General features: G+C 36.9%; 1 protein-coding gene across 2 annotated transcripts in view; it reads left to right on the top strand.

Annotated features, from left to right (window-relative positions):
* Positions 1-2,517: 2,517 nt before the first annotated feature.
* LOC120312441 (acyl-CoA (8-3)-desaturase-like) overlaps positions 2,518-12,559 on the top strand; it is a 58,894-nt gene continuing 48,852 nt past the window's right edge. Inside the window, exon 1 of one of the 2 annotated variants that reach the window (XM_039353169.1) lies at positions 2,518-2,831. In XM_039353169.1, coding sequence (XP_039209103.1) covers positions 2,589-2,831 — 243 coding nt within the window. In that variant the 5' untranslated portion in view covers positions 2,518-2,588. The remainder of the gene's footprint in view (positions 2,832-12,559) is intronic. The other variant, XM_039353168.1, reaches the window with a different exon arrangement.

Here is a 12,559-nt window from a genome sequence, read left to right as displayed (position 1 = left end):
CTGCATTGGGGCATTCTATAGTGCTACTTGGGAGAGAAGATTGGGCAAGATTCTAGGTATGTCTGTTTGCAAAAGACATGTCAGTATATAAGAACATTAGAGAGCAGCCTGGAAGTAAATGGGAAAAAATGAAAAATATAGTGATTTCATAGGATCAGAAATGCTTTGGTAATTTATTCCAAAATGCCTTATATTCAGTTTCTTGTCATTTTGTTTATCTTTACATAATATTTGATTTATGACACTATTAAGCTCATTATGGCTTACTTTGCAATAGGCTTATACAAGATTGTTATGTGAGAGATGGCGTTTGTGATGAGAAGCTAAATAATTTTCTAAGGATAGTAGCATGATAAAAGAAAAATTAAAAATGAATTAAAAATATAAAGGCACAGGCAGACAAATCATATTTTAAGTAGTATAATTCTGGTGTTGACATATTATTAAATATGTTTAAATATGTTCAATATCCTTCTTGCCCTTTTGTTAAAAAAATATAATTCAAATGTTGACAAGCAAATATGTCAACAATCAGTTTTGAAAATTAACCAGTCTTTATGCCCTGCAAATCCACAATTCTTGATAGATTCCATATAATTGAGATATTCTTAAAAACAATGCATGAATCTTTAACATGCAGCAATTGAACCAAATTCATGTAAACAGTCCTTCTGATGTCAGCCCAAAGTGATGACAATAGAACATACGGGATGATATTTTATTTTTTTTGTTGTATCTCCAATAGTCTTAGCTGCAAGACAGTTATAACCTTCTGTATAAAGTATTTTAAGGTGTCCAGTATACTTGAAGCATTGACAAATTTAATCAGTGGTGGGATTCAGCCATTTTGCACCACTTCAGCAGAACCAGTAGCTAATTTTCTTGTTGCCCAGGCCCAGAATGGACTTCCGGAAGTGGCATCCACACAGAGAACCAGTTGTTCACTTATTTGAATCCCACCACTGAATGTAATTGTATTCATTTTAAGAACATACAAAACAAATTTCAAATTATTTATTGACTTTCCTTTGATTTATCAAAACAAAATAGTCAAGTTTATTATTCCAGACATTCTGTACATAACTAGTTGTATCCTATTCACCAAATATTTAATTCTCAAGTAGAATAACCAAAAAACAAAAACAAAAACACTCCACTCTAAGGCATTTTTGCAATTCTGCAAATGCTTTTAAAAATGTTTTCTCCAAACTGAATTGATCCAAAGCAATAATACCATAAAAAGGCTACTTTGTCCTTCTCAAATAACTAAATATGTGCTATTTTTTTCAACTGAGATTATTTCATAGTGTAAGTTATTCACTATGAATAGTTTGGTATAGGTCTGGTGTAATAGTTAAGGCACCCATTTAGTGTAGATCCAGTTTGGTGTAACAGTTAAGACACCAGACTAGAAACCAGGAGACTTTGAGTTCTAGTTCTGCCTTAGGTACAAAGCTAGCTGAGTAACCTTGGGATAGTCACTCTACCCCAATGCTAGGAAACAAGCAATGGGAAATCATCTCTGAAATATTACCAATAAAATTTATCCAGTCAGGCACTGGGATTTGAATGGCACCAAAAAAAAAAAGCATCTTCCTTGTATAATGAGATTAAAAACTTGTTTGGAATGTGTAAAGCTATTAAGTTCAATCCATTTATTAGTGATCCAGTCCCGGCCAATTCCCCATGACAGACAAATGCTACCAGTAGGACGTGAGATTTGTCACTGTAATGCTTTGACAAATGAAAAGCTTTTTTCAGATTTTGCCACTCTCCTTTTTCTGCTGCAGGTAGAAATTCTCAACCTGTGACATTCCAGGGATGAGGAGGAGGCAGAAAGAGAAGAACCAACTCTGAATCTTTTGAATCACAAGTCAGCCTATTCTCCAAAATGAACCAATACTGGCACAGCTGATTTCAGCCCCATCACTACCAGTTGGGGAAGTCAAGCTTTACAGACACCCTTTCCCCCATGGATCTGGACTGCAGGAGGATTTCTGTCCCTCTTCTCCGTCCCAAACTTTTCTAAGGTGTGTGCGCATCCTCCATCCGTGGTGCGAACATGCAAAGTAAGCACAATGACATTCGGGAAGAGCTTCAAACTGAATCGCAGGCTGGCATGTGATTGAATTTCCTCCCGTGACTGCGGGGCTAAAGAAACGGGGAGATCTTGCTTCTTGGTGAAATCAGTCAAAATAGAGGCTCCACAGAGAGACTCCAAAACTTGTTTCCCAGTTTACTGAAATCAACCGAAGGGACCTTAATTCTTATCATTTTGCTTGCGAAGAAATGGGATTTCTATGAAACCAAAAAAGGAGTTTCCTCCCCTTACTGCAAAAAAAAGCTGCCAGCCGCCAACTCCTCTTTCGTACTCGAAATTCCGAACCTCCCAGGCTCGGCCGACTTGGCTTTTGCGGCACCTCCCTCTCCGCGTTTGCTCTCCACGAGAGCAGCGGCAATGAAACTCTGTCGGCCAATCGGAGACGGAGAAGGGGGGGCTCTCCCTCGCCAGGACCCGCCCAGTCCGCCCTCCCGGTGGTGCTGAAAAGGACAGTGCCAGGTTCCCCGAAGCCTCAGTCGGGGGGGAGATGGCTTCCCAGCAAGGAGAAACCGGGGTCAGGCAGAGGAGGGAGGCTGATCCCGCGGCCGATCTGTCCGGCCCTTCGCGGTGGTTTACCTGGGACGAGATCGGGCTGCGCACTGGCCAGGGAGACCCGCCACAGGAGCGCTGGCTGGTGATCGACAGGAAAGTCTATGACGTCAGCCGCTTCTACAGGAGGCACCCAGGGGGTTCTCGGACCATCGCAAGCTTCGCAGGGCAGGACGCCACGGTAAGGCGCGCGGCAGGGGGCGAGACGGAGAATCGGGTGTTTCCAATCCCTTGCAGCAGTGAATCTTTCACGTTTCGTGTCAACGCTGGATTCCCTTTTCTTGCTGTTGTTACTTCTTTTTTAGCTTATTTCATTTATATTGCACTAAGATATATGTAAGGATAAATCCATCTATGATGCTAGATATGGATTTCTTCCTTTCCTTTTGGAAACAGACTTTTTTTCAATTCCGTCTTTCTAACATACTCTAATCCAATTTAATCTGATCACTGATTTTCTCCATGACATTCTGCCCCTAATCTGATGTTCCAATGTAACTGGAAGATTGCTGCTGATCATGTTCTACTTCTTTCCACTTTTCCCAACATTAGAACCTTCTCCGTAGAGCAGAGTCTGCATAATGTGTTCAAAGTAGGATGTCCTCAAGTGAGAACTCTGGGTTTAATGGTCCAATGATCAATTGATTTGTTTTCTTGGCTGACCATGGCATTCTCAGGAGTCTTCTCCAACACTAAAGTTCAAAAACATCAATACTCTTCTTATCCTGCTTCTTCAAAACCCAACTTTCATTTCCATAAAGTGTCACAGGAAATATCATATCTTGCACAATTCTGATATTTATAGACATAGACATATCATAGCATTTGAATAACTTTTCCAAGCCCTTCATGGCTGCTCTACTAAGTGCTAATCTATGGCAGATTTCGTACTGTTGATGGTTGATCCTAAAAGACGTAAGCTATCTAACACTTCAATGCCTTCATTATCAGTTCTAAGGCTGGTTCTTCTATCTGTTGTAATTCATTTGGTCTTCTTTATATGTTATCTTAGTCTCAGGTTTTTTCCATTGTACTCCGTGTCTTTTATTATTAGAGCTTGCAGATCCTCTGCATTCTCAGCTATTAGGATAGTGTCATCAGCTTAGCCCAGATTCTTGATGTTTGCTCTCCAATTGTACAACCATGGAGACCTTCCAAATCAGTTTCCCTTAATATACAATACAGTATATACAGCATATAGGTTGAATAAATAAGGGAGAGTATACTCTATAGCCTTGTTGCACTCCTTTGCCATCCTGGAGCCAGCCTGTTCTGTTCATGTTGACCCTTCTTTACTAGTATATAAGCTTTTCATAAGAACAGTGAGATATTCTGGGATTCCCATTTTTGTAAGCTTATTCAACAGCTTAATGTGATTGACAAAATTAAAAGCCATTCTTTTTTTTTCAATTTTTATTATTTTATTTTCATTACAATCATAAGAAAAAAAATTCAGATACATAAGAAGTTAAAATAGAACACAAATTCCGACATTGCTCACCCATTTCCCCCCAGACCGCATCCCCCTCTCATCTCTTCACTTCCCCCTTCCTTCTACCTCCTCTTCTCCTCTCCTCCCTCCCTCCTCCATCTTTCTACTTACTTATCCCTCTCCTCTTCTTCTCAATCGGATGCAGTCTGAGGGAAAATGCCTGAGCAATCCTCTATCACCAAAATCTGAACTATTGAAAATACTACCCATACTCTCCCCTCCCCCCTTCCCCCACCCCCTTCCCCCACCCCCCCACCCCGACTTCCCAGAGCTCAATACAGGGTTACAAAAAAAAAGAAGAAAAGAAAAAAAAGAAAACTAAACATAGTCAACTTAAATTTACTACTTATACAATAAGCGGAGTCCCTAACCCTTAACTCTCTGCAAACTTGAATTCATAATTTAGTAAAAATCCATTATTCATAAAATAAATGAAACTTTGTTGTTCCATACTTCTTCTGAATATATTCTATCCATCTTCTCCATACAGAAACATATCTCTTTTGTGAATGGTCCTTTAAGTAAGCAGAAATTTTAGCCATTTCTGCTAAGTTAGAAACCTTGAACACCCATTCTTCCAAAGAAGGCAGAGAATTTTTTTTCCAATACTGACCCACCAATAGTCTTGCTGCTGTTATTAAATTCAGCATTAAAATAGTTTCTTTAACATCAAAATCCACAAAAATTCCCAAAAGAAATAATTGGAGAGTAAATTTAATTTTCCTTTTAAAAACCTTTTGAATGTTCCACCAAATCATAATCCAAAAAGCTTTAATATTTTTGAAAATCCACCAAATATGAAAATAAGTTGAGTCCAAGGAACCACATCTCCAACATTTGGGTTGCAAATTCAGATACATACAAGATAACTTTTTAGGATCCAAATGCCATCTATAAAACATTTTATAAAAGTTTTCCCTCAAGTTTTGTGCTTGAGTAAATTTAACATTTCTAACCCAGATTATCTTCCAAGAATCCATTAAGATTGGTTCCTGTATATTCTGGGCCCATTTAATCATACAATCTTTTACTAACTCTGTTTCTGAATCCAATTTTATCAACTCATTATAAATTCTTTTAATATGAGCAAATTTCTGATCTTTAATCTGAATTACCAAGTTCTCATCTGTTAAAGTAATTCCCACCTTCTTATCTACCCTCCATCTCTCCATTATTTGTAAATATTGAAACCATGATTGTAAAATATTTTCTTGCCTTAACAAATCAAAAGACTTTAATTGCCAATCTGTACCTGACCAAATGAGCAATTCTTTATAGGAAATATTGTCAAAATTCACCCCTTTAGAAACCCCTTGAATTGCCTGTCCAGGAATCCCCCAAATGGGTATTTTATAGTTCAATTTATAATAATACTTCCTCCAGACACGGAGTATGGCATTTCTTAAAATATGTGACTTAAACACTCAATCTACTTTCTTATCAAAAACTAAATATGCGTGCCAACCAAATAATAAATCCCAGCCTTCAAGAACCAAAATATTTTTGTTTGTTAAATTGAGCCAATCACTTACTAAAGTTAAAATGGCCACATCATAATATAATTTCAGATTAGGTGCTTTAAGTCCACCCCTTTCTCTAGCATCTTATAAAATCTTAAACTTAACCCTTGGTTTCTTGCCACCCCTTATAAATTTATTGATACCCTTCTGCCACCCTTCCAAGTTTGCATCCTTTTTCAAAATGGGTAACATCTGAAATAAAAAAAGAAACTTTGGTAGAACATTCATCTTTACTACTGAAATTCTCCCCAACAAAGATAATTGTAGTTTTTGCCAGTAATTTAAGTCTTTTTGTACCTTTATCCACAATTGTTCATAATTATTCTTATACAATTTCCCATTAGATGTTGTGATATATACTCCTAAATACTTAACCTTATTAACTACATCATAACCTGTTGCTTCAGCTATAGTATCTTTTCCCTTCATAGACACATTTTTAAGTAAAATTTTAGTTTTATTCTTATTCACCTTAAAACCAGAGACCTGTCCGTACTGCGCTAAAATTTCAACCAATTCATTAACCGAATCTTTTGGATAAGATAATGTCACCACCAAATTATCAGCAAAAGCTTTCAACCTATAATCAAACTTATTTATTTTTATTCCTTTTAATCTAGAGGATTCTCAAATTTTAATAAGTAAGATTTCCATAGTTAATACAAATAACAAAGGGGATAAAGGATAACCTTGCCTAGTACCTTTTTCTATTTTAAATTGCTCTGTTAATCCCCCATTAATTATAATTTGTGCTGATTGTTGCTGATATACAGCTTTAAGAGCACACAAAAATTTATCTCCAAAATTCATTTCCTCTACCACTTTCAATAAAAATTTCCAATCTAATTGATCAAAAGCTTTCTCCGCATCTATAAATATTAAGGCAGCAGGAATTTGATTATTCTTATCCAAATATTCTATTATATTAACCAATTGTCTTACATTATTTTTCATATATCTTCCCGTTATAAATCCCGATTGATCAGTATGGATCAGTTGCTTCAAAATCTGCATTAATCTATTTGCCAAAATCTTTGCAAAAATCTTATAGTCCGTATTTAACAAAGATATAGGCCTATAATTTCTAGGCTGGGACAAGTCCTGATCATCCTTTGGAATCAATGATATGAAGGCCCTTTTCCAGGATGGAGGTAACTCTGCTCCCAACAAAATGTCATTTAAAAGTTCCTTCAATGGTTCTATCATTTCTTCCAATAGCATCTTGTAATAAATTGCAGTTAATCCATCAGTATCTGGCGTCTTACCAACCTTTAATTGTTTAATTGCAGAGGTAATCTCTTCAGCAGTAATTGCAGCATTAATTCCATCACGCTGATCAGTCCTAAGTCTGGGAAAATTGGCTTGTTGTAAATAATTTTCTACATCTAAGATTTGTATAGCTTCACTAGTATATAACTTAGAGTAAAAATCTAAAAAAGCCTTTTTAATCAAATTTTGTTGATACACCTCTTTGCCTTTATAACATATTTTGTTTATAATCCTTGATTTCTGCTTCTTACGTAATTGATAAGCCAACCATCTACCAGGTTTATTTGCATTACAAAATGTATTATACTTCATGTACCTCAAATTAATTGCCATCTGATCCGCTATTAACATATTAAATTGTTCCTTAAGCAGAGTTATAGAAGCTTTCAAATTATTATCCATTGGATTTAATAATAAAATCTTTTCCTTACATTTAATCTCATCTTCTAACTCTTTACGCTTCTCAGTTTGTTTATATCTATGAGCATTATTCATAGAGATCAAAATCCCTCGCATGTATGCTTTACTGGAATCCCAAACCATTGGCATTGAGGTGCCCTTATTCATATTCCAAGAGAAAAATTCTTTTAAATAACCTCTACATTTCTGTATATTCTCTTCATATCTAAATAAATTCTCATTTAACCTCCAAGACCTTCTGGACCCTTTATCCATAGAAATTTGCAACCATACAGGACTATGATCTGAAAAATTTTTAGAGAATATCTTAGTATTCTTCACTCTGAAAGAAAAGTCATTAGTAACTAGAAAAAAATCAATTCTAGAATAAGATTGATGCCTGTCTGAAAAAAAGGTGAAATCTTTTTCCTGCGGGTTACATTCTCTCCAAATATCTCTGAGTTCCAAATCTTCCTTTAAATCAAAAAAAGTTTTCAGAAGTCTAGCCTGGTTACACACTTTAAAAGAACCCTTTTTATCTTTGCTTGAATCCAAAACACCTTTCCAATCTCCCATCATAATAACCGATTTATAATCCAAAGAAATTAGTTTTTGATGAATCATCTTGTAAAAATGTTTTTGTTGTTGATTGGGAGCATATAATCCAACAAGAAGAGTTCTATTATCATTTATTAAAAGATCAATAATAACATATCTGCCTTGTAAGTCCAAGTCAATTAATTTTGGTGAAAGCTCTTTTCTTACATATATAACTACACCTCCTTTTTTCTGCAGTGCAGGAGCTATAAAATGTACCCCAAGCCGAGGGTTAAACAAGTATTTTTGATCTTTGGAAATAATATGAGTTTCTTGCAAACAAATAATATCATTTTTATGTTGTTTCAAATAGTAAAAAACTTTCTTTCTTTTTTGTGGAATGTTTAGCCCATTAACATTCCAGGTTAGAAGCTTTGCCATTCTTGGCAAGTTGAAGCCTTTGGAACAAAACCTCTAGACTTGCAGTCAATGACTTCTTTGGCCTTGCTCCTCCCACTGGCTCCAAAGTAAAGTGTAATCCATCATCCACCTTTTGTTGTTGTTGCTGTTGCTGTTCTCTTTCTCTACATTTATAAGCAGCATGGGTAATTCTCTGTTGTTTTGGGTCATCAATTAATTGAATAGATTCAACCAATAACTCTTCTCCTGGGCGTGGCTTTAAACCTACATCAGATTGTGTTTCTGCCTTGCTCTCATCTTTTTTTGATCTTGGAGATGGTGATGACTCTGCTTTTAACACAGTCATATAAAAATCTTTTGCTTTAGAAATTGTATTAAGACGATAACATACACCCAAATAAGTCACCACCATCCCCACAGGAATATCCCATCTGAATTGAATTTGTTGTTTCTTAAGTTCATCCACCAAAAAAGCAAAGTCTCTCCTTCTCCTAAGGATTTTTGAAGGTATTTCTTTTAAGATTATCACATCTTGAGTTGCTATCTGAAATCTGTGCTTATAAAAAGCCTGAATAATTTCATTCCGCAAAGATCTTCTAGCAACGTAAACCACCACATCTCTTGGTAGCTTCCTCTGTTTTGCGAATTAACAGTTGAATGTTTAGAGTTGAATTAACTCTAAAAATCTTTTCTATATCTCTCAGCATTGCTTCAGGGTCACATTCCAAAATAGAAGCCAATTCAATTGCAATTTCTTCCTTCAGATTTTCCTGAATATTCTCCTTCAAGCCCCTTATTCTCAAAGCGAACTCCATTTCTCTATATTGTGACATTAAAATCTCATCCTGAATATTGTCTGCATTATCTTCTATCTTATCAACTCTGTCTTGTAGTATTTCAACCTTCCCCACCACTTCATCCACCCTGTCATCAATTTTTTCTACAAGTCCAGCAAGCCCCTTCAGTGCAGAAATAATATGTACTCTCATCTGATCATTTTTTTTCTCAATAAGTTCTGCTGTCTTTTGTATAGTTTTCTCATAAATGTTTTCCAAAGCATCTTGCAAATCTTTAAGTGTTATTGACTGCGGTGGTGGTGAGGGTGGAGAAAGTTTAGGTCTGGGTTGTTGTTGTATAGTCTGAGTTGCTGAAGAAGGAGTTGCAACTTTAGGAAGAGAAGCAGGTCCAGGATGTTTTGAGGCCATTTTAACAAAGAAAAAAAAGTTTTTAAAAAGAATTAAAAACTAGTAAAAGTAAAAAGAGCAAGAATAGCAAAAGAAGAAGAAGAAGAAGTTTACTCCTTAAAAAGAAAGAATTCTCTTAAACAAATCAGGTCCATTACGTTGATAAAGCTCAATCAATAAAAAATAGAAAATGAAAGTGTTCAAACAAGAAGAGTAACAAAGAAACAATGTTTCTCCGCCATATTTCTTGCTCCAGCAATTTGTTCAGATAATAACAGGCGAAGATGTTAGTTTCCCCGAGTTAAGTTAAAAGTAAAATCCAGTCATTATTCTCCTGAGAGCTCTGTCTGCTTTAAAAGTCACTTACAGTTTTCATTAGCATAGCAGCAGTGGAGGCGGCGTCTGGCTTCGTTCTCAGAGAACAAAGGCATCCCAGGAAACGGAGCACACCCGGACTATGGAGGATCTCTCACACTTCACCTCCTGAGAAAAAATCCCTTGGAGGTTGGTGAGGTTCAACTCCTATCCAGGAGAAAGCTCACCTTCTCCCCTTCAACCGGGAAGAAGGTTTCAAGCCATAAAACAGCTGGTCGTCGCTGTTTAACCGGCTTTTACAATCTCCCGGGAGAGGCAGCTGTAAAACAGCTGCTATGAACACCAATGCAGCCACCGGAAGTCTAAAAAAAAAAATTAAAAGCCATTCTATGATAAAAGAAGCATATATTGACGTCTTAGTATTTTTTTCTCTATTATCCATCATGCATCAGCTATAATGTCTCATGTTCCTCAGCCTATTCTAAAGCCTGCTTGAACATTTGGAATCTCTTTTTCTGTGTAGGGTTCTTATCTGCATTGGATGATCCCTGTACTAATCATGAACCTGAAAGGAATGACTAGTAGATATGACCAAAGCATAAGAATTAGTTCTAAAATAATACATTCAAGATGAATTGCAGAGGAAAAAAAACCCTGTATATTAATTGTTCAATAAAGGTAGTAAAGAAAGAACAGGCATGAAAGGAGATAAAGGAAAAACATTTTCTCAACTCCTGTTTTGGCTCAGAGTTTTCAGAGAAGGGAATATTTATTTCACTGGGTAATTCAGAAGAGCAGGTTAAAGAATTTAGTTTCCCTGAAAGGAAAAGACAGAAACTGAATCTCCAATCAAACTGATTGAGTGATTCCAATTATATCATGCCACTATCCAAGTAAAATTCTTGAGAGTTTACATATATAAACTGTAAACCATCCATGATAAATATTAAAATAAAACAATTACAACAGAAACCAACATAATCATACACACACACACACACACACACACACACACACACACAAAATCAGATAAATCAAACTTTTATTTTTTAAAAAACAAATAAAATATGATTAAATCAGAATAGAATGCTTTGTGGAACAATTCAATTTTCTACATCCTCCCAAATATGATCATTCTGATTTCTACTGAAAAACTCCATCACAGAACTGGCACTGCTGCTTACAGTAGGGAACTAGAAGTAGCTTCTTCAGGGTTTGTTCTGCCCAGATGGAACTCATGGCTCTGAATCCAATCTAAACAGACAGATAACTCGATAGAAATGATTTAAACAAACATTTATTGTCCAGGAATTATAACCAGAGATTTACTATACTGTAGATGCATCTGGTTTTCCATATTTGTTCATTCCTATAGGTAATTTAATATTGAATTTTCCCCTCTTCTTCTGCTGAGAGTCACATGTTGGCAAAACACATGTGGCTGGATGAACAAAGGCTTCCATCTGGTTTGCATCCAGGAAGTCTCCCAATGACCCATCAACATACAAAGCATTTAACCCAATAACTGCCAGATATTCGTTAGGGTTACGTAGGTCTATGCTAAGTCCAGAACACTTCCCGCTTGGAAATTTACATTTCCACTACTAACTAACTGGAACAGCAAAGAACATAGCATTAAGGCATGCAATACTCAAAGGTAACTAACTTGTGACTAAATAGGTAAAAACTTGGTATGAAACATGCATAACTATAAAGTAAATATAAAACATGCACGATTATGCTAAAAAGAATAAGCCAGTGTTACATCAAACAACGCATGGGACAACACATAATCTGAGGTTTGATCTTCTGGTTCGGTCTTCATAAGCAACCGGACCAAACGGTGATCAGCCTGGTACAAGTGTCTTTGAGTCACGCCCTGACTCACGTGGCTTCACGATCTGGACCTCAGCTGGGCAAACTAGTTCATCAAGTGGGTGGGCCCGGTGCATAAGTCCCATGGCCCAATAGTTCTGATATGCAGTCTTGTCTCCCAGCGAGACAAGGTCTTCTTCCTGTGGAGGAAACTGGAACCAAATCTGGAACAGAAAAACTGGAACTGAAAGTTTCTCAAGAACGAAGGGAACTGGATTCACAGGATACTCAGGAACTGAAGAACCTGGAAAAACATGAACAGCTGGATTTGGAAACATAGGAACAGCTGGGGCTGAAGAATCAGGATCAGGAACATCTGGAAACTCAGGAACAGTCGGAGCTGAAGAATCAGGAACGACAGCTGGAACTGAAGAGTCAGGAACAACAGCTTGAGCAGAAAACTCAGGATACTCAAGAACCGAAGGGTCTGAAACCACCAGTGGAGTATTGAAGAGGGCTGCTACTGTTGTCATCAGGGTAGTGAGGACTTCATGTGTGGGTGTGGGTGTCTTTAACGACATGGAGTCCATGAAAGTCAGTAAGTCCTTGCAGGCTCCTACAAGGCTAATTCTTGGGGTGCTGAGACAAGTGATCAACACAATCAAAAGTATGCCTAATTTCAGATGTCTCCGCTTAGACAGGGGTTTGAAGCGGATTGGTTGACGTTTACTGGGTGTCTGAGGTTGAAGATTGGCACTTTAATATGAAGCTGGAAGTGCATAACATTTTGGTCTCAGTGGCATCTGTCTGTTTGGACAGACCAAGAACTCAAGACTTTCTAGCCAGATCAATTCTGTTAACTGTGTGGCGAGGTTTGGCCACTTCACTTGGTTAACAAAGTTCTTATTTGTTGGCACACGTTGCCATTGTTCAGGGCTTAAAGCTGTTTCAATCCTTT

The sequence above is a fragment of the Crotalus tigris genome, unplaced genomic scaffold (assembly GCF_016545835.1).
Source record: "Crotalus tigris isolate CLP2741 ecotype Arizona unplaced genomic scaffold, ASM1654583v1 scf7180000018504.2861643, whole genome shotgun sequence".
In the NCBI taxonomy this organism is placed as follows: domain Eukaryota; kingdom Metazoa; phylum Chordata; class Lepidosauria; order Squamata; family Viperidae; genus Crotalus; species Crotalus tigris.
Note: the sequence above shows the minus strand (reverse complement) of the source record. Positions and strands in the feature narration are given on the sequence as shown.